The sequence below is a fragment of the Fundulus heteroclitus genome, unplaced genomic scaffold, assembly GCF_011125445.2.
Source record: "Fundulus heteroclitus isolate FHET01 unplaced genomic scaffold, MU-UCD_Fhet_4.1 scaffold_9.2, whole genome shotgun sequence".
Lineage (NCBI taxonomy): Eukaryota > Metazoa > Chordata > Actinopteri > Cyprinodontiformes > Fundulidae > Fundulus > Fundulus heteroclitus.
Genome location: NW_023397361.1, coordinates 149941 through 171211, shown reverse-complemented (window position 1 = coordinate 171211; position 21271 = coordinate 149941). Strand labels below are relative to the sequence as shown.

The following is a 21271-nucleotide window of genomic DNA, read 5'->3' as shown; positions in this document are numbered from 1 at the left end:
GAGCATCCTCGTCCTCCAGAGGACATGTGACAGCAGGCTCCATTAGTCCCAAAAGCGTGAATTGGAAGACTGTGCGGCCAAATGGGGATAAAAGTCACGTAACCTTTATTCAACTCTCCCATATTCTGAACAATCTTGTCACAGATTGTGATGCTATGATTAGTTACATCCTTGTTTTCTGTCTCAGTTGGATTGGTTGAGAATGGCAAGGAAAGTTTTGGAATATAATCTTGCAATTGCTCTTCTACGGCAATGGCAGGACTCGACTGATGCTTGCAGCATGCACTGATACCCACATGAAGACAAACAGATCGACACAGCATGTCTCTGTATATATATATATATATATATATATATATATATATATATATATGTATATGTATGTCTGTTCTTGCAGTAGAGTCACAAGGAACACACTGACCTAATTTCCCCCACTTAGCTCGCCTCGTTGGGGACCAGCGTTCCTCTCCGCCTGTTTCCCCCTACCGAGCCTATCAGAGTGCTCCCCTCAGTCTGTGTCTCTGGCTCTCTATCAGTCTGTGCCCTCCATCTGTTTTAGTCTGGAACCGTGCATACGTACAAGATAAGCAATAAAGCGAGCAGCCGTCATGCTCAGAGGTTCTTGCCCTGCATTTCTAGTGTTACAGCATCATGTACCTCATGTTACAGCCGCGTTCTTATTTGGAGAAAAAAGTGAGAAATGAACCACCAGATCCGCGCTGTCAATCCTCTGAAAGGGCTGCTCTGGATCATAACTCGGTGGCAAGGGTCACGGTAACGCTGGGAGGAGAAGAGGAAAAAAGATGGCAGCGCCGGTCACCTCGGAGGCTCCGCTGCTTCCCAGTGTTCTTTCCTCTGCTGAGGGGGCAGAAACGCATGCGTATGTGTGAAACCAAGGCCCCTGGCTACCTTGGCCTGTATGCACATGTCAGGGTTTTTTTTTTTTGTGTGTGGCCAGAGTTGCCCTTGGTCAGCTCAGGTCTCTCAGACATACACACACAAACAAAATTAACATGCTGTTTCCTTTATGGAAAGTAGGGCTGTCAGCTTCCTGACAGGAAAACCCAGAATGATTGGCTAATCGGCTGTGAGGTGGGTGTCGGCTGGGAGCTGGCTCCGGTTTCCACTGCCGGTCCGGGTCAAATAAATGTGTCTTCCACGGATATGTAAAATACAGTGAAAGAGACTGGCTAGAGAAAAAAAGGAGCCTCTTTTCACTGATTAACAAACACTCACTTGCAAAGAATGCACATTCAGTGCGGTAGAAATACACCAAACATTGTTTCTAATGCAAAGACCAATGGTAAGACTGAAGGTGCTGGAAGGATCCACGGTTAAGGTGGCATAATCTGCTGACACTGGAGCTGTCGGTCAAACACTTTGAATGTCTGGTCGTCATCTCAGGGTTGCAAAAAGAAAACCATTTCTGACATAAAGCTTTAAGCAGATCAATTTTAAACGCATGTGCAAAAAACGTGTTGAAACCAAAAAGAAGGTATTTGGCCTGCGTGGCAGAAAACTAGCTCTGTAAACACAGGCACCCTAGCTCAAGTTAGCACAGTTGCCTTGCAGCAAGAAGGTTGCGTGTTTGAGTCCTCGCCAGGGCCTTACTTTAGCGGGTTAACATGTTCTCCCCATGCATGCGGGGGACTTCTTCTTCAGGCATTCGGACTTCCTCAGACATTCCAAGAACATGCATGATAGCTTAATGGGTCTTTGGAAATTGCCATCAGACGTGAGCGTGAGCGTGTGCACGGTTGCTTTGTGTGTCTCTGTGTTTCCATGTGATAGGCTGTGTCCTAAGGTCAAGGCTTATGAATCCTTTAGCATGGCAAATTATTATATTTCTATTGAACTTACTTACACTGGCTCCCAATTACTTACCCCCCCCCCCCAGTCCCTCTTGTTTTCTCACTTTCTCTCCCTCTGATTTTCTCAGAGATTCTTATTCTTCTCTCTAGTTCTCTGGTGACAAAGTCCTGCAGTTATGAGGCAAGGTCAGAGCAGTGAAATCCATTTAAATACTGATGCAACTCTCAGGAGGCCAATACTCAGCCTCCGCAGCATCCCTCCCCGAGCACCTAACCCGATTTGATGAATAAAACTGGTTTCTGTAAAATATTTGCTGTTGTCTGCCCATCAATTTCATGTTGTACGCGTCTACTGACGTCATGATTTGTGTATTTTCCTTACAGGTTTATATAGAGAAATTGGCTGTTAGATTTAGTAGCCGATCACATGGCCGGTGCGTCGGATGTTGCCGCGTGTTTGTTGATCCCAGGTGCATCTGCTCCAGAAATGTTTCCTCCCTCGTTTATAGCACACCAAGGGACCTGGCATTTCCACGGTTTAATTCGCTCTCATGCTAGGTCGGGGGCTCAATAAAAACACCACATGTTGCTCGGCAATGAAACAGCTACTTCACGAACAGGTCTAAACGGTTCCAAGGTGTCTGAGGAGGCCAAAAACATTTTTTTTGGGGGGGGTTATTACGGAACAGTCACAGCTCTTAACATTTAATCATCATGTCGACTATTTTATACAAAGCTATATCACAGGAATAAAACGGGATTGTGGTGGTTGAACTCGTGGCTTTACTCTACTTCGCCTCACGAGCGCTTGTCTGGATGAAACATCAACTTTTTTATTTCCACGTTGTAGAGAAAGCTGTGAAAGTAGTGCTGTAAAAATGTCAGCCTCATTTTTAAGTAGGTCGATCGGTGCATACGAGATACATAATCTAGAATTTTAAAAAATGCTCACTCGTTGTAATCAGAGGTGGGTAGTAACTAGTTACATTTACTCGAGTAACTTTTAGAGTAAATTGTACTTTTAGGAGTAGTTTTACTACACTGTGCTTTTTACTTTTACCTCACTAAAGTGTCACTACTCTTACTTGAGTAAACTTTCTGGCTACTCTACCACATGGAAGTAACTTCATGAATAAAGAACAAACTTGTTTTAACCAGAAATGCACCAGAGACAAAAACCTAGGTTTAGGTTAAAGTGAGACTTCTTATTTGTACACAAACTTGTTATTTTCTATCTGCGGAGCTCATTGAGCCAATTGGAGGTCAAATGAACGTAAAGTAAGTAGTAGAAATTCTTACTGGAAGTACTTTGCGCTGTTCTAAGATACTGCATTTACATTCCTTGCTGTAAGTATTGTTTTCAAGTTTAATGTTGAAGAAAGTAATTCAGAAAAGTGTTTCTTTTCTCTTTAGTATCTTTAGTATATCTTTTGTTTTTAAAATACCAGAATTTGCACATAACCTTATATTTTTGTCTGTCCGATCACATAATTTTGAAATATTAAATCATCAGCTGTTATGATTAGTTACTCAGTACTTGAGTAGCCTTCTTACTGCATACTTTTTTGTACTCTTACTTGAGTAATTTCTTGGTTGAAAACGTTTTACTTTTACATGAGTAAAAATATGTTGAAGTAGTGCTACTCTTACTTGAGTACAATTTTTGGCTACTCCACCCACCTCTGGTTGTAATATCTCCTTTAGTCTGATTATTAATTATATTTCATGCGATTAGTTTGTCTCTTTTACATTATAATTCCTTGCTTTCTGTCATTTTGCTCCAGTGTGAATATGCCTACCATCATTTATGGATTCATAGGATAAACATGAGCTCTTTATGTCACTGGTTACAAATGTGAGAAGTCCCTTATTTCCTCCTTACCTGGTGAGAGTATAGAAGGTTCCTTATAGAAAAACAAACAAAAAAATCTAAGTTAAACAAGACCAACAAAAAATGTCATGATGTTGAACTTGAAATAGGCAGTATTGGCTTTTAAGATGTCTTTGTTACCATAAAATATATCTAACTGAGAATTATTATACTTGTTATTTCAGCCAGAGAACTTTTAGCTTGAAAAAAAAGCTGAACATAAAATGCATATGTATAGTGTACTTTTTATACCTGGTTTGATGTTTTAGTGGGAGGTTAACTGAGAAAATGGTTTAAAATTGTAAAAGCAAAATACCGTTTAAACAGTTTAAGTACTTTCCAGTCTTGTAAACTAAGGCTACGTTCACACCGCAGGTCCTGATGCTCAATTGCGATTTTTTTTTTTTTTTTGCTGAATTTGTTTTTGATTATTTTAGTGGTAGTTCAATGTGACTGCCATCAGACTTCTGTCTGAACGGTCAAAATGCCAAAGCGACACGCTAGCGTACATAACAGAAGATGTCACACAGCAGCGCAGTGCTTCCGGAAGTAATGGCAGATGTAACCGTTACTAGAAGTGTTCGATCCAGCTTCGTTAAAAGAAACAAAACGTAAAATGTATTAGCAGATGCCTGTGCCTCCATGTTAGTATGAAGTTGTTAAGCAAGGGGAGCCAACAATATTAAGACCACATCATAACAAGATGAAGAAAGGTTAGAAGAAAACAGTACAGAATTTGGAAAAGATCCGAGTTTGGCCGTTCACACTGCCATAAAAATATCAGATTCTTCTCAACTTGTTAGTCATGACTGATAGTTTACCTTGAAACAACATAGGATCTGAGATGTCTCAGAGGTGTTGTGTTTTATCATACAATCACTAAAACAAAGCAAAACTGTATAATTTTCACATAATTATCAATCTTTATATTCTTCTACTGTTATTATTTGCCGTATGCTGGACATCCAGGATCATTGTGGTAGGAAATGTTGTTCCTCTGAAAACTTTATTTAAAAATAATAAACAGCAGCTTATAACTGTACTGACTCCAAATAATTAATGAACGTGTCCCTTGTGCATCTTATTCATTTTGAATATTTTCTCCATTTTTACCCCAGTTGACAAGTGAGCCTCCATATGAGTATGTTTTTGCTGCAACATTTAATAACTGATTAATGGCCCTTTGTCAAATAACAAAAATTAAGTATCTTATTTTCTTATTTCCTATTTATCAAGGCGGGCTTGTCTATGAAATCACTGTAGCATGGAGTCACCACCTGCCTGTGTTCAGTCTTCATGGTTACCAACTGTTGCACTGGTTGATGGGCGTTGGTTGTCTCTACTAGTTTTATTACTGCTTTGGGTTTGTCTCACACAGAGACATCAACTTGATATAGGAGTCAATGGGGTTGAATATAGCAAGGGCGCTGTTGTTTCACGTAGGTTAGCACTATGCTGTGTCCAGCAAACGCCTCAGTTGTCTGGCCATTGCCACCAAGCAGACACCAGCCTATGCCAGTGGTTGCCAAAGGTGGGGTGGGAACCCCCGATCGACAAAGGCCCTAAATTTAGGACGAAAAATAAAAAATAAGGCTACTTACCCATACAATAAAAATACAATAATACTGTCTGCAGATGCTGTTTGTGCTGTCACTGTACTTCAGTCAAATTGACTTCGTAGAAGGGCTTCTGTACTCAACTAATAGTCATAGTCACAGCCGCTTCCATTGTTATTTGTTGAGTCAGAGGCTGAAAGAGTTTGGGAATCACTCTTCAGTGCGCATTGTACTCATTTAGTCAACTCAGTCAGCAGTTGGTCATGTAGATTCTCCTTCTCCCAACAAAGCATACATGAGTTATTTTTATTCAACCATAAATGTGTGTCTGATTGAAAATGATAAAGAAATCTTTCAAAAGACAAAACAAATAATAGGAAGTATAAGGTTTCATCTATGCATGTCAATAGTGGTCTTACCCATCTCAATAATTGATGGAAAGGTCTTGACTGACATCAGTGTGGTAAGCCCCCCTTTCGATTGTTTACCAGCTCTTTTTATTCTTCTTCTGATATTTTGCGTATTTATTTTTTGTGATGAGCTCCAATTCTTTCAGATATTAAACGTCACATCACCCTAATCTTTAGGATTCTTTATCAGATTTCAGTCTGGACTTTGGCTGGACAACTCCAAGACATTAATATTTCATTCAGATTAACCGTGTAAGTGAAATAATAGTTACTTTACACCTAAATGGATAAACTTTATTGTTATCTCAGCTGAAATCATACAAGTATATAAAGAAAAACCCTGCTGGATTGTGGCTAATGGAAAGCAAAGGCACGATGAATGTTCACACATTACTCAAAAGCGAACTGACTGTGTAACCACCAGAGGAAAGATGGCAGATAGGCTCCCCGGTTTTGAAACGAACAGATTATCGGCATTCTTGTTAAAAGAAATAAAACAATGACATTGTATCTTCAGTCCTATCAATCGGCGGCTAAGATAATCACATTTTTGTTAATCACCACAACACGTATGCATCTGGGCTACTTTGAAAACAATCCCGATATCTATGAATCTTTTAAGTCTCTTTAATCACATCATTTTTTTATTTTTTTTATTTCTCCATTTCCATAGCAGCAAGCCATTACTCAGCTGTGTGCAAAAGGTCGCTTTGGTTTTGGCAAATTTATTTCTGTCACCGGATCAAACGGGAAAGTGACAGAGCAATCCCACTCCTCAAAATAAAGGGAGCAGTTTAATGCTTTAAGTGGTCCTACAGTGAAAGGTGGTGTCCAGAAGAGATCTGCAGGTTAGCTTCATGCACCCTCAGGCTTAACTGTGCAATTTAAATTGTAACTCTACTGTGTTCTTCCAGCTCCCCACCCTTCCTCCTTCCGTTACCCATGCCATCGAAAAGCGTTTAATGCTTGTCTATACTTGCAATTCACCTTTGCTATGTATAAAAGCACTGCTCCGACGTGTTGTTGTGCGGTAGAACAGTGGAGGCAGAACCTGAGAGAACCAGTTGAGCAGGGCGCTCTCCTCCTTTAGAAGCTGACAGATTCACACAGGTTCAATCTGCTTTACATGCCTTGACACATTCAGGAAAAGGAGGACTCCTTTTTTCCCAATGTGCTTTGATGACTTGGTAATGAACAACATACATGAGAACATAAGGGAACAGCTTTTAGCCTCGATTTCACAGAAGCACCTACAGTCAACAAGCTGCACTGTATCCCAGTCCATGGCTGTTGAAATGATTTGGTTTATCGGCGTGCTGGCGTGCGGTGCAGAGGACAAGCTGTTACGTTGGAGTGAAACATCCTTTCTGCAAGCAAGATAAAATTCCTACAGATCGGCATCCAGTTTTCCCTTTCTGTACATTATTTTAGTAACTGACGCCACCATAATAGGCAAAATTTAGAGGACATAACCGATTCCCATCACGTCACCGGCTTCCTTCGGAGAAGGCCAACATACAAATTTGTCTAAAAATATTCCTCTTTCACGCTCCACCAGGGTCTTTCATTATGCGAAAGATGGACGTCAGCTTGCGTTTGGTGTTTTTAATGACAGTTGACAGGGTAGCATCTTGCCTGTGTCTGTGGCGCTCTGCTTTATTTTTTTCGTCTACACTGTAATTCTACTTTTTGCCGACGTTCAGAAAGCGGTTGTACGTCGCTGCTCGTGGTACGCCAATGCTCTTAATGGATGTGGCACTGTCAAACTCATTATAGGATGGAAGAGGGACGCACATTTAAAGGTCCTCTGTCCTCTTTGTGGTGGAAATATGGATCACAATGCGGTTCAGAAACACACTTAGCATTAGGTTTGCATAACGGTCAACCTCTTAGTCACACAGAAAAACCTTTCGTTGCATCAGATCCCTGATAAACGAACACATTTTGAGTTTTTTTTTTCTTTTTGTTTACTTTGTGTTCTGCACGATTCACCACAGAAATGACCTAGTCTTTTAAATGTTTTCTTCTTTTTTATGGCACCTGGCAATAAAGTGTTTCTGGTTCAGATTCTTAGTTGCAATCTTGATTTTTCCTGGCCAGTACCAATTTGTTGTCTTTGTTCACTCGGATCAATAACACGAAGAAAACACACGAGTACTGGTTTTGGTTAACTAAAGAAAGTTAAGGAATTTCAAAGCATGTGTCCATGAGAATTTTCTGTTTCTTTATTAGTATTACAAAATACAAACTAAAAGCGAATATACATGAATAAATAGCCAAACAAGTACAGGATTTAGTTTGATGCATTTAAAGACTGAATTTAAATTTAATGTATTTAGTAATTAGGGATAAAAATAAATTTTTTCAGTATTTGGTCTGCCGATTACAAATCAATTTAATTTCATTTATATAGCACCATTTCACAATACCAATAATCATTAGACATTTTAAGAGCCCATTCGATCTAATCATACAAACAGATTGGTTAAAAAGTTTTCTATCTAAGGAAACCCTGCAGATTGCGTATAGGATCATTAACTTGCAGCATTCACTCCTGCTGGGTGAGCATGTAGTGACAGTAGAAAGTCACCTGCATTGTGTGGTCGACTTTGCAGTAATCCCTCATATCAAGCATGCATGGAGCGACAGTGGAGAGGAAAACTCCCCTTTAATAGAACAAAACCTCGAGTAGAACCAGGTTTAATGTGAATGGCCATCTGCCATGACCGACAGGGCTTTGAGAAGAAGAGTCTGAGCCAGTCAAAGGGAAATTGGTATATTTCAGTCTGGTTCTGGTTGTTTGGTGCATTTTTAGTTCTGCAAAGAATATTTTTTGTAGAAAATAATAACTAACTCATTTTCTGTACAGCTTTTGACTCTGTAAAGGATAATGTTTTTTTTTTTTTTTTTACAAACTGAAAATCCTGTAAAAACTAAATCTCAACCACAATCTGTGCTGTAAATAACCAACCTGTGGATATTTATCACCCCAAACTGTTGACTAAGCTTTTTGTGAACAAACCTCCACATCTCCCACATGGACTGTATGTTTTGCTGCTTCTGTTGTGAGCATCCTTGGAGGAACTTCAACTCCAAGTAATTTAACACTTCAGAATGTACGCGCATCTCACAGAAGAGTATCTATTTAAAAAAAATATGAATATAGCTGCGCGAGATTTGGCCTTCTTGCAGCGGTATGAGCAGGAAATGGAGTGCAGTGCCTCATTTTGATGTAAGTCTAGCCTAATTATTTGGTAAAGGGGGTGTGGGAGCTACACAATTGATTCTGTTTTTCGTCTTTAGGCGGTGCATGGTTTTTCCCAAGACGAACACTACAAAGTGAATTCCAACTGTGCTCTGGGAGACAGCAGTGAGACACAGGGATGTCCACAGGCACAGGCCTGAAGCCACATTCTGCAGTGCTAACCATGGCTGCACTGTAAACAAGCATTTTATTGCTCTAACTATTACAATAACTATTGTTAGTCCTGTGATGGAGATCACAAACATCCTCTTGTACCGGACATTGTCAAGAATTGCAATACTTGCGGCTTCATATTTCAATACACTTTAAAAAAAAAACAAAAAAAACGCTTACTGTTTTGGAACTCTGAGCACAATTAATCCCCCCGTACACCTTCTTGTAACTTTTCTGTTGTAATATATCTTTTTGTTTAATTGCTGGATTGAAATTATAGCAATTTCCATGTCTTTTTCTGTCCTTTTCTCATCTCTCATCTTGGCTGCTCTCCTCCTCTTGCTTCACAGTGCTCCATCTGTGCCCTGTGTATGAAAGGGAATAGTTGAGCAGGCCTGACAAAGGGCGGCACAGAGGTGCTGAGGAAAGCTGAACATCGCTGGAAGGGATTCCTATCTGTTTGTGTATGTGTGCTGTATGTGAGTATGTGTGCATGCGAGAGAAAAGACTGTACTATTGTGTACATGCTTAAGTGTATGTCACTTTGAATATTGCACTTCCCTACCTTTAATGAAAACAAAAAGGAAAAAACTCTGAATATTCAATGAGGGACAAAAACAATGAAGTGTGTTATTCAAAAATTCACATTATTAGATCCAACTGATATCTTAGTAAAATGCATACAGATAAAGCAGCTCGATTGTCCTTCGTGCAGCCGTTAACTTCCAATGCAGACAACAGGAACAGAGCCGTGCTGGGACTCATGTGCTCCAGCTTTTTGAGTCAGGCTACAGATGCTGACAGATTTGTTGAACGGGGCCAGGACGTGTAAAAAGCCTAAAAAGACGATCTCACACTTGAAAAATACCTTCAATTTTAACCCATTTACTCAGTTGCAAAATGAAAGGTTTGATCAGATGAGGCTAAGGTTTTGTTTTTTTTGGCAAAATACCCTCCAGGTCAGGTGTTGTAAGAAAATTGAAGAACTTGTAGAAAATCTTCTTTTGCCCACTGTTAAGTATGGTATAGGGCCTGTCATGCTGTGGGTCTGTTTCTGTTCGAAAAGCCCTTTGAACTCTGATACCAGAACATTTTTAAATAAAAGTCTGGTGTACCTGACCAGATCAAAGAAATTATCTAATACATTTGGCCCAATCAACAGAGAAATGTTCAAGCAGGCACAACATCACACATCATCCACGGTCATCCCAGCACCCAGACCTAAATCCTGTAGGAAATGTGTGAGATTGGCCAAAGAAACAAAAGAATAGGAGCGGTCTCAGGACTCTGAATGGTGTAGAAATCACTTGGTGTAAGGGAGTGATCAAAGATCTCGCTCTCTCTCTCTGCTTATATCTTGTAACCTCATATTATTGGTAAAGGAAATATCATTAAAGGTAATGATAGCAGGGGTCCATATAGTTGTGATTTTGTTAAAAATAAAAATGCATTAATGTGGAATCCCTAACCACCACCACTGAATACAGGTACTTTTGTAGGTATTGTATGTATATTTAAAGCTTTTTTTTCTCCACAAATTTAGCATGGATGCAAAACTGTGGCCACCGCAGCTTTATAAAGGTTATAGTAACATCCAGTAATAATAACAGAGAGAATTGTATTGTTTTTTTTGTTTTTTGTCTTACATTAGATCAGCACCGAGTGCACCGAGATTGTGTCTCCCGCGGCTGTCCGACCGAGCTCGACTGGCCCTGCGCATGCTACCGTCCGAGCTGGGCCTGCCGTTGTCGTGGCAACAGCAGCAACGGCACAGACGCTGGCATGACTCTGTTCAGCAGCTCGGCCTCATTATTCTGCTGCTAGCTTTGATGTGGTTTGTGAGGCTTTACCTGCATTACTGCAGCCAGTGGCTCTACCTCCAGGCCATTGCGGTTCCTGTCAACAAGTGAGTTTGCCTCCTTTGATATGATCCTGCACACATGTTGCACACACACACACGCACGCACACACACACACACACACACACACACGCACACACATGCACACACACATACAGAGTAATACAGAGAGAAATGCATAGCTTCACCTACACAGAGTGTTCCTGACATAAATTAGCAAAAGCGGATGCAGTACATACAGTACTTTACTGTAGCCTATTGGCCAATCACAAATTTGAACATCTTCACACACACACACAGACACACAGACACACACACACAGCACGTAAGCTCAGGAGACAAACAATAAAAGCTTGCAAAAGATAATTGTTGTTAAACGGGATGTGGAGGGGGGAACAAACAGGGAAGAGACTAAAAATGTGCCATGTTCATGTGTGTGTGTGCGTGTGTGTGCGTGCGTAGATGTTGGGAAACATGCAAAGTGGATACACCCAAATCATCTGTTTGGAATCCCCCTATTAAGATTTTAACAAGGCTCTCTCAATATTAACAAACCAGTGCTGGGATAGTTAGCTCACCGCACGGCTTCAAGTCCCAAAAGACATTATTTGGAAGGAATTTATTGTTATTATTTGGTATACAGCATTGATAATAAACAGCAATAAGACACCACAGAGCTGTTAAATCACCCTGCAATAACATATGGCCCTGATTTAGTTCATCACAATAAAAACCGCTGGCTGCAAACAAGTACACAAGGAGGCTTTTTATTACGAGAACATGTTAGTGAAGGCATCGTGTGTTGAATCATGGAAAATGACTGGCGATGCAGGGGGAGGGAAAGCAAATGTGACAGAGTGAGAAAAGAATAGACTGAGGGGGCAGATAAGAGGACAAAAAAAAAGTGAAAACAGAGGGGGTCAACACTGGATGACAACTTCCACATGTCCAAATCAACCGCTCTACCTCCGAGCATGTTTCTCTCCACGCAGTGGCCAGACAGAGCTGGTAGTGGCCACCGAGAGGGAGAGGGGCCATGTGACTGTCAGCACGGGTCGTGTCATGACAGGAGACCCTCCCTTCACCGCCGCGTCTCGTGTTTTCTGATTTTGCGGCGTTTTATTTTGTACTTTTCTTCGACTTCCACCAAAATCCACTCATGGGAATCGGCGCATGGCTGATATTCCCCTGCGATAACAATGGTGCACTGTTTTCAACCTCATTGTTCATTGTGGGTTACGTGTGGGGATGTGTTTAACATAATACCGTCTCTTCTGCTTGTCAGGTAGGGACTACATTATCCTCCTGCAATGTGGTTAAGTGTAATTCATAAAGAATTATGTCTTATTATTTCACAATAAGACATAAATCCATCTCTGTATTACATCACGTCTTTTTTATTTTCCTTTGCTCATCTTCCAGGTAAATATGCATTGGCTTCCTTATTACATTTTAAGATTTCACTCTGTAAAAGGATTTTCTTAAAAAAAAAAAAAAAAACAACAACAACAATGGAGCTCTTCTGTCAGATTAATGGACAGAATCTGAGAGATACTTGACTTTTGGAGCAAATCGGATGGGAATTAATGAGGAAAGCTGGACCTGTCCTCGGCCACCACTGCTTTACCTCCTCCTGGCTGATGGGAAGATTAAGAAGCTCATGAGGCTTGCTGTAAATGGGGAGTCTAACTCACGAGAGCAAAGTTTTGAAAGCTCTATCTTTTATCAGCAAATACATCAGTTAACGCCGATAGATGTTTGCACAATTTGATTAGAATTTGATGAGAAGAAAACCAAACAATATCTAATACACTCAGTGACCAGAGAGTCTAACAGCTAATAATAACTGTTATTGTCATCGGACTAATTAAGAATGATTGAATCAACCACAGACGTTATAACGTGGTGTGTGAGAGTCGCCACAACCAGCTGCCCTTCAGCTGGAAAGCATCACAAACACAATTATGGTACATGCATATTGACACTTTCCCCTCTCTTCAGATTTCACTTCCATGCACACACAGTGGATCTCATCTACCAGAGCTCTTTGCTCCACACCCGAGAGGAGCTGGCAATGGTGGTGGTGGGTCCCCTGACCTTGAACGCTGTAACGTTCCTGCTGGTTCTGATCAGATGGGGCTGTCAACTGATATTTGGCTCACTCCCTTCCTTCACGTCAAATTTTATCATGGCTCAGGGAGTGTGGACAGTCCTCGACCCCCTGGCAGTCTTTGCTGTGGACGCCGTCCTCGGGGTAAGTCACTTAAAAATAACTTGGACACTTGTGCACTTTAAATAGGAGTTCACTTTATCCTGGCAAAGTGACTTTAAATTATAAAAAAAAAAAATGGTGGGGTAAAGAAACTGTACAAGGTTAGATGGGTTTCTTTTTTTTTGTAGTGGACTGAATTACCTTCTAGTATAATTTGTTATTTGACAAAATTGATTGAAATCCCATCCTGAATAAGCAAGTCTTACTTTATAACATTTTGCACTGAGAAATGAATCAAAGATATGCGTTCCATCTTTCAGTAAACAGTCAGTGAAAATCCATTGCATTCTTTGATCCGTATTCTGTGTTCATCTTGTTAAACGTTCAGTCCGCTTATCCTAAATCACTCGTTCAGTTTGTCATTTTCTTTAAAATGTTGTCTCTCCAGCGTCTGGCCTACAGCCCCAACACACCAGTAGGGGATGCGGCCAAACTTTACTGGCACTTCTATCGGGCTGATGGATCAGGTGCAGCAGGAGTGATAATCACTCTGTTCCTTTACGCAGTCCACTTCCTTCTCTCCATCACGATTCTCACTATTTACCTGCTCAGGTGAGACACACACAGAAGTAACGCTCTCACCCACGTCTTAAGTTTATTACTCTATTTTTATTCACAGAATGTAAAATAAGCATCACTTAGTCATTGTGGTTACTTGTGAAAAATTATATGCTTGGTAGCGGATTTGTTTTGGTATATAGATGTGTAACGACACATCCAGCTCAATAGAAGATTTTGCAAACAATATTGCATTCATACAGTAATCGATTAAACAACAGGTCAAAGAATATTAAGGATTGGTGTTTTTTTCATTTTAAAAAGAATAACTCAGACAATGGATTATTCAACAGGAAATATTTAGGATCAAATGGGTGTTCCTTTGCAAGGAAGGTGGGTGCCCATCACCAGAGGTCATGGGGCAAGAGCCAATTTTGTATTTAGCCCTTAAATACGTTTTGTTGTGCACTTAGAGTCTCTAGGAAGGCAGAAAAGCTGAATGTAGTCTGTCCAAGGGCTGCATAGATATCTTTTTATTCTTTTTGGGTCATATTGTTCAAGCTATTCAGTGTTTTCTATTACTTTTTCTCAACAATTATGTCACAGTTTTTGCTGTGTAGCTGCTAAACAATGTCATAAGCATCCAGCTTGCCAATTTTGTGAACAAGCCATTTTTATTCCTAGGAGTAAAGATTTTATAGTCCAAGCTTAAGGATGCTAAAGCTACCAGCGGAGAAGCGAAAATGACCCGGAAAAGGGGCGGGGTGGAAAGAACCTCCTTAAGATTTAAAGGGACCACACCAAAACGAGATGCTCTCAGACTCACCTCAGAACCAGGGCAAAAGGAGGACTTGTGGGGCTAAATTAACAAGAAATTCAAACCAAAGCATTGCAGTTTCACTTTATATAGACCGTGACTGAATGATTTCAATGTGAAAAGAAAAAACCTTAAAAGGGTGTTATGTCCCCTTTAAGACCCGACATATATGTGAGGAACTTTATGAGGAGATTTTAAACTTTTACATTTTTAAACTAAATCTGAAAAAAAAAATGTCTGTTTAAATCAATAGTACTGGGTTTTGGTTTGCTATGTTGAAATGCTGAAACAGGATCTTAATAATCAATTATTAAGCACTGGCTAATCATTTGCTGTGAATCTTTCAACGACAAAAATGTAACCAACTTTTTGTTGATTAAAACCAATGAACTAAAGGCAGGTCAAATTATTCCTTCTCTCTTGCCATTCATCTGAGGACTTTCTTTCCACATTCATATGAGAGAAAACACTATTAAGACTTCAACATGCAAGAAAACCCTTTTTGAGTAAATCATTTTGAGATTTGTGGCTGGAGTGCTATCTAATTTCCGTGGGCAGGAGGCTTATCGAGATCCAGCTAAATGGACAACATTAAAACAGCAGCCGAGAATAATGACTTCTGCCACTCAACTGGGTTTGTTTTGAATGTAGGCCAAGAGGTTGAAGCAAGGCTGATAATTTTATGGGATATAGTTTTTCTATTGGCTGCAATGAAGGGGCTCTGACACAGACTGTGACCTATTTCTGAAAAGAAAAAAAAAAAAGCCTTAGGCTACACGTATAGATAGAACGAACTGCTACCCTCTATTAATTACATTTTAGGTAGTGTTTTTGTCACTTTTTTTGCAAAAATAGATGTTTCACCTATGTTCTCAGTAAAACTTGATAAACACTGATAAGAAAAGCCAGATTCATGGTTTAATGTTTATAATAAAAAAAAAAACATGTGATATAGCCTGTCAATGTTAAATAATACGCATGCATCGTGTCACAACTGTAACAATAGAAATGTTGTAAGCTTTGAAGCCATCCAGCCAGAAAGATAGTATGTAGTGTTTTTTTTTATTTTCTCTCCTTTGAAAATTTAACATATAATTAAAACAAATGGTAGAAGCTATTTTATTCGTTATAGGGTAACTAATGCCCATTCATTGTCTATAGCCGCTAGTCCATGCAGGTTCAAGGGTTGGGTTGTTGGTGCCTATTTCCAGCTGTCAATGGACCGAGAGGTGGGCAGGTCATCAGTTTATCACAGGGCAACAGAGAAACACAGCACAAACAACCATGCACACACTCACACCTACGAGCAATTTGGGGAGACCAATTAGCCCAACAGTCATGTTTTTTGGATTGTGGGTTGGAGGCCACAGTACCTGGAGAGAAGCCACGTGTTCACAGGGAGAACATGCAAATTCCATGCTGAACCCCCCCGGCAGGGATTTGAACCAGAGACCTTCTTGCTACAAGGCAGCAGTGCTACAACTGTGTAGCTCCAGCTAACTAATAGGATGTGGGAAATGTTTGTCTACAATTCCAATCCTGGGTTGATCGTGATGTGTTTGTTTCATTTGCTTTTTGTTTTTACCATCTATTCCATTTAAAGTTAAGGTTCCCTTTGTTTTTTTTTTTGCCATTACGCAATTATGGTAGATATTAAGTACATATTATCCAGCATGATTATTTTTTTTGTACTGCACCAAGACGGTTTTGAATACAGGGAGAAGAACCTTGGAGGCATTTGGGGACTTTACCAGATTCAACTTACCTTTTCAGAGTGATCTGTTTTTGGCAGATGGCGCTGCTGAAGCCAGTTTGTCTCAAGCTGAGAGAGAGGAAGGTAATGGCACCAAAGCAGATACAGGAACTTGGTATCAAAGAAACAAACAGGAACCCGTGAGACCCTTATTGTCTCCGGTGATTGTAGTGCAGGAAACTAATGGATCAAAGATGGATATCTTTAGGTCATTCCACCTGTTTTACCTTAAAGATAGAACAGATATTTAGGATTGTAAATTATGCACAAAATGTTGCATTTAAATTTTACAGCTAGTGAGACACTGATAGAACTTTTGACAAAGTCTGAGCATTAAGCAACTGTTAGGGTGTTTTTTCTTTAGATTTCCTCTACAAGTAGTTGCTAGTTTCATTGTTATTTGTTTATGCTATGTCTCGTCTCTTTTTTAAATTAATCATTAAATTATCTTAAAAATTATCTTTTTATCTTATGTTCAATTATTTAATAGATTTAATATAATCAATCAGTATTGATTGAAGTCTCAATATTGTGATCTTTGAAAATAAACATGATTATTTTCTGTAGTGTGCAAATTGACGGTTTGCCAATTAAAGAAAAAAATTTACACTTCAGACTGATTTTTAACAATTACAAATCTGCTTAGATTTAATGAAAATATATAAAATTATAATAACTGGATATAAATTGAAAGCTTTATAAATTGTTACAACATACAACAGTTACAACAGTCACACCAAACAGTTGTTTCATGTTTAGCTACAACAGAGAGAGCAACATTTATTCCATAATTTAACGTACACATGTCCTATGGTGACCCCCTGCACTTGAGCCTCATCATCTAGGTCAGACCCCTGCATTTAAGAACAATACGGTAAAGTTCAGGGCTCATCCCCCATAGTGAAATTAGACTGTTTTGAGCCAAGATGAGAAGACTAAAATTTCCTTCAAGAAAGCGACCGCATAAATGAATGAGAAGCAAAATTCAAGTGTAGGATGAAAATGATTGTTTGCTATTCCTGTGTCTGAGGTCAAGCTTCTACAAACATCCCTCTCCCAGGAGCGATGGGGAATAATGCTGAGTTCAAAGAGCCGTAGCAGCTTCTTGTGTACAGCCCTGTCTCCTTGATGTTGTTTTTATTTGTGAGCTGATTACCCTTTGACAGACCAGAATCTCTGTGGAAGGGCACAAGGTCTCCCAGTTTTGATGGTCGGCCAAAGCATTTGTTTACAGACATGGTGTTTCTTTTTAGGGGTTGGCTGCATGCAACCCGTGTGTGTGTGGCAAAACAAAAATAACACTTTGGTTGTGCGCATTCATCTGGAGGTATCAATCAATATGCCTTCTGCTCCGCGGAACATTTTCTTGTGACTCAAGCCAGCCTCTCCAGACGCATGTACAAATCGTTGCAACTGGAATCTTTAAAGCTCGGCATTAACACTGAAGAACATCCCAGGATTTGACTCCCACACATTAGCAGATGTAAAACCACGCAGACACTCAGCCAAACGTGGACATGGCTACAGTCAGCTTGTGTTAACAAAGCACTTCCCACTCAGAGGCCAATTTGTTTGATTCCGTTTGCTGCTTCGCTTGATGCATTAGACATTAAAGAGCATCACCCGTATGTGCTCCGCAATCAATAAAGGTTTCAAGTGTTTTTTTGTTGTTGTTGTGTTTGTTTTTCCAGCGAGAAACGCGGTCAGTCAGTCTGTTTGGTGAATTGGAAGCCACAGCTATCATTTTTGTCTTTCCTGCTTTGACTATCATTCCTATAGCAAGTGAGCGTTTGGGGGACACGTTCAGTAACTTGGAATGACGTAACCTCTGCTTCCACTTCTCACTTCTTTCTCTACACACCTTCCAGATTCCACAACAATGGTCGCATGCTGGATGTCTACCAGCGACTCACTGCCAAAGAGGGCGGGTATTTCCTGCCTGAAGACCTTGAGCTGTCCAATCAGGAACTCAGCTACATTGTCAAAAAGGCAGAGCAGTGGAGAGGCTTCAGTGGAGAAAGGCGTAAGGTAAACTCTTCACCAAACTGTTCCACCTCCTTTTCTCTTCCAATAAATTCCTTGCAGATAAGTTGGGCTACATTTTCTTTAAGGGGCCATGACAACAGATTTCATTTTTCTGAGGTTTTGGGGGTATAATATGATCTGTTGTGCACTGATGAGGCTGTGTGAATGTCAAACGCGAATATCAAAGGACCTGCTCAGAGGTAGTCAGCTTTGTCGCTTTGCCCAAAGACGATCAGATCAGAAAACGGGTTATCTTTCTACATATGTTGTCTTTCTCCGTAATTCATCTTCTCCAATCAACACACCATCAGACAGCCTTCCCCCTCCTCCTCCTAGCTGACTCAATTCCATTCAGTTCAATTCAATTTTATTTATATAGTGTTAATTCACAACATGTCATCTAAAGGCACTTTACAAAGTCAAATGCAATCAAATCATACAGATCGGTCAAAAAGTTTCTTATCTAAGGAAACCCAGCAGATTGAATTGAGTCTTGACAAGCAGCATTCACTCCTCATGAAAGAGCGTAGAGCCACAGTGGATGGTTGTGTGCATTGTCGATGACTTTGCAGCAATCCCTCATACTGAGCATGCATGAAGTGACAGTGGAGAGGAAAAGTCCCCTTTATCAGGCAGGAAAGCCTTCAGTAGGACCAGGCTCAGTGTGAACGGTCATCTGCCTCCACTGATTCCCTTTAGCAACTGTACTAAAGACAAACCTAGGATTATTTTCATTCTCCTCTGTTAATGATGAAAAATATGCCGCTCTAACTCTGCAAACAGTCTTGTCATACAACAGTAGACTGTTTTTCTTAATTAAGTAGGATTCTTCTAGAGGTATAGAGCACCATTTTCTCTCCTATTTCCTAATGTTTTGCTTCAAAGAATGCAGCTGCAATGCCTTCTTTTTCAAGGGGGCTACGTTGTCTAATGCAAAACGCAACGAGGAAGTGGCACCATCAACAAAAGCATCAATTTGTGAATGGGAAGAAATTACATTGCTGCCCACTGCAGGGCATATCTGTGATACTGAGGAAAATAAAAGGGGGCAGACTCCTTTCTCATCACTGTCCCAAAGCGGTGAAGAGCTGGCAACCAGCTTCATATTTCTGTGTTGCGGCTGTACTGGCTGCAAGTTCTCCATTGTGGTACCCTGGTGGAACTGGCTCCCAGCTCCATTTGTGCCGCTGCAGCAAGCTCCCAGCCCGTCTATTGGCTTTGTGTGTCGGGTCCCACTGTGTTGAATCAAGCCCCCAGACGAAAGCCTTTGGTCAGCCTGGCCTGAGCTGTCTGACATCAAAAACATAATAATGGTAACTTGTGATAGAGTATGGTGCTGAGAAGGGAGGTGGGGATAGAAGGGAGGGGGAAAGTAGTGTGTTTGTGTGTGTGTGTGTGTGCTGCGGGGGGGGGGGATTGTAGCCAATCAGAGTGAAGTCAACTTGGTAGAGCTGCATATCATTACCGCAACCAACCTTTTTACTGAGGAGGGACATTTGACCTGTGAAAACACATAGCTGGCATTACTTGTTTTATGAAAATCTTTGAAGAATTGACATATGTAGCAATATCGACTACATTAAATGGTTCACACAGTGACGTCATGGCACCTTTAAGGACACTATGAAGTCATTAATGCTTACTTATTGATTTGTTTCTGAAAAACAAGTTGTCTTAAACCCAGAGGGAGTAGAAAGTCTGTGAACCAGATGTAGGTTCCCAAATGCCAAGGTTGCTCGGAGCGGTACAAGAAGAAGGCTGGCAGCAACAGTTAATGCGGTTCAATATTTACTGGTAACTTGAAAGGAGGAATTCCATATACCAGGATGCATAGCATGGTATGATTTTATGTAATTTCTTTAGTTACATGTGATAATGCTGAGATCCATCTCAGAGGTCTTTAGCTTCAATCTAATTAGCACAAGATAATTACCAAAACAGAGACTCAACTAGTGTGCTGCCTGATTAATCAGTGAAAGCCAATTTTTGAAGATATTCTATTAAAGAGAGACCGCTCCATCAACACACAAATTTAACTTTATGGGTGTGTTGCACTGGGCATTATCTTCATGTGGACGTCTCTGTGTCAGGTAGGGCAAATCCCCAGAATGCATGTTCACTCGAAATTACGGCTGTCGCATGTTTGACAACCCAGGAGAGGTCAGCTGTAGTGTCACAGGAATATGTAATAGTGCTGTGCCAACAGATGATATAAATTTGTTGCATGAAGGTTGAAAATGTGACTTGCAGAGATAAGGGAAATGGAAGGAAGTGATCAAACTGGAGACAATTTTTTAATGTAATCTGTAGGATTTTTTTAGTGCTACACAGGGCTCTGGCTGCTCATGTTTATTAGCTACTTGCACTTTGCAGCTTCATGTGAATTTGTATTATTATTTTATCTTTCTGCTAATAAAATTTACATAACTCAACTGTTTCTACTCAATGCCATTTCCATAATTCCTCACACTCTATAATTGTTCAATCTCAGTCACTTTAAAAAAATAAATAAAAAAAAATTACCAATAATTACTGTCTGTTTACTTAATTTGATAATTTTGATTTTTCTCAATGTGTCTGTTTTTAACAGTAAAAACAGACACTTTCTGAATTTCATCTCTTCAGAGCCTTTGTGTTACACCTGACGGCATGGAAAGTGCTCTACAAATGATGGTTATTTTTAATCGATTTACAGGGCCTTGCAAAAATATTCATATCCCTAAAACTTTTTCACATTTTGAGAATTTGTTGCTTGAAAAACTTGAAAACTGACTTTCACAGATGCTGTCCATCCAAAATGACAGAACTTAAAAGGAGGAAGAGGAAAAAAAATCTCTAGTGGTTCAAACTGGTCACAGCATGACTCCAAAAACTTCCAGGTGAAACTGTAGTGAAAGGTGGTTCTGCAACATATTGTCTCATGGGGAATGGATACAAATAGTCCCACTTCTCAGACAGTTTTTTGGAAAATAGGTTTTGAAA

The 21271-nt window shown here is 40.1% G+C and overlaps 1 protein-coding gene across 1 annotated transcript in view; it reads left to right on the top strand.

Annotated features, from left to right (window-relative positions):
- LOC105927223 overlaps positions 1–21271 on the top strand; it is a 108196-nt gene that overhangs the window by 51729 nt on the left and 35196 nt on the right. Inside the window, exons 17-20 of the mRNA XM_036134718.1 lie at positions 10717–10971; positions 12926–13178; positions 13585–13748; positions 18133–18292. Of these exons, the coding sequence (XP_035990611.1) occupies positions 10717–10971; positions 12926–13178; positions 13585–13748; positions 18133–18292 (832 nt within the window). The remainder of the gene's footprint in view (positions 1–10716; positions 10972–12925; positions 13179–13584; positions 13749–18132; positions 18293–21271) is intronic.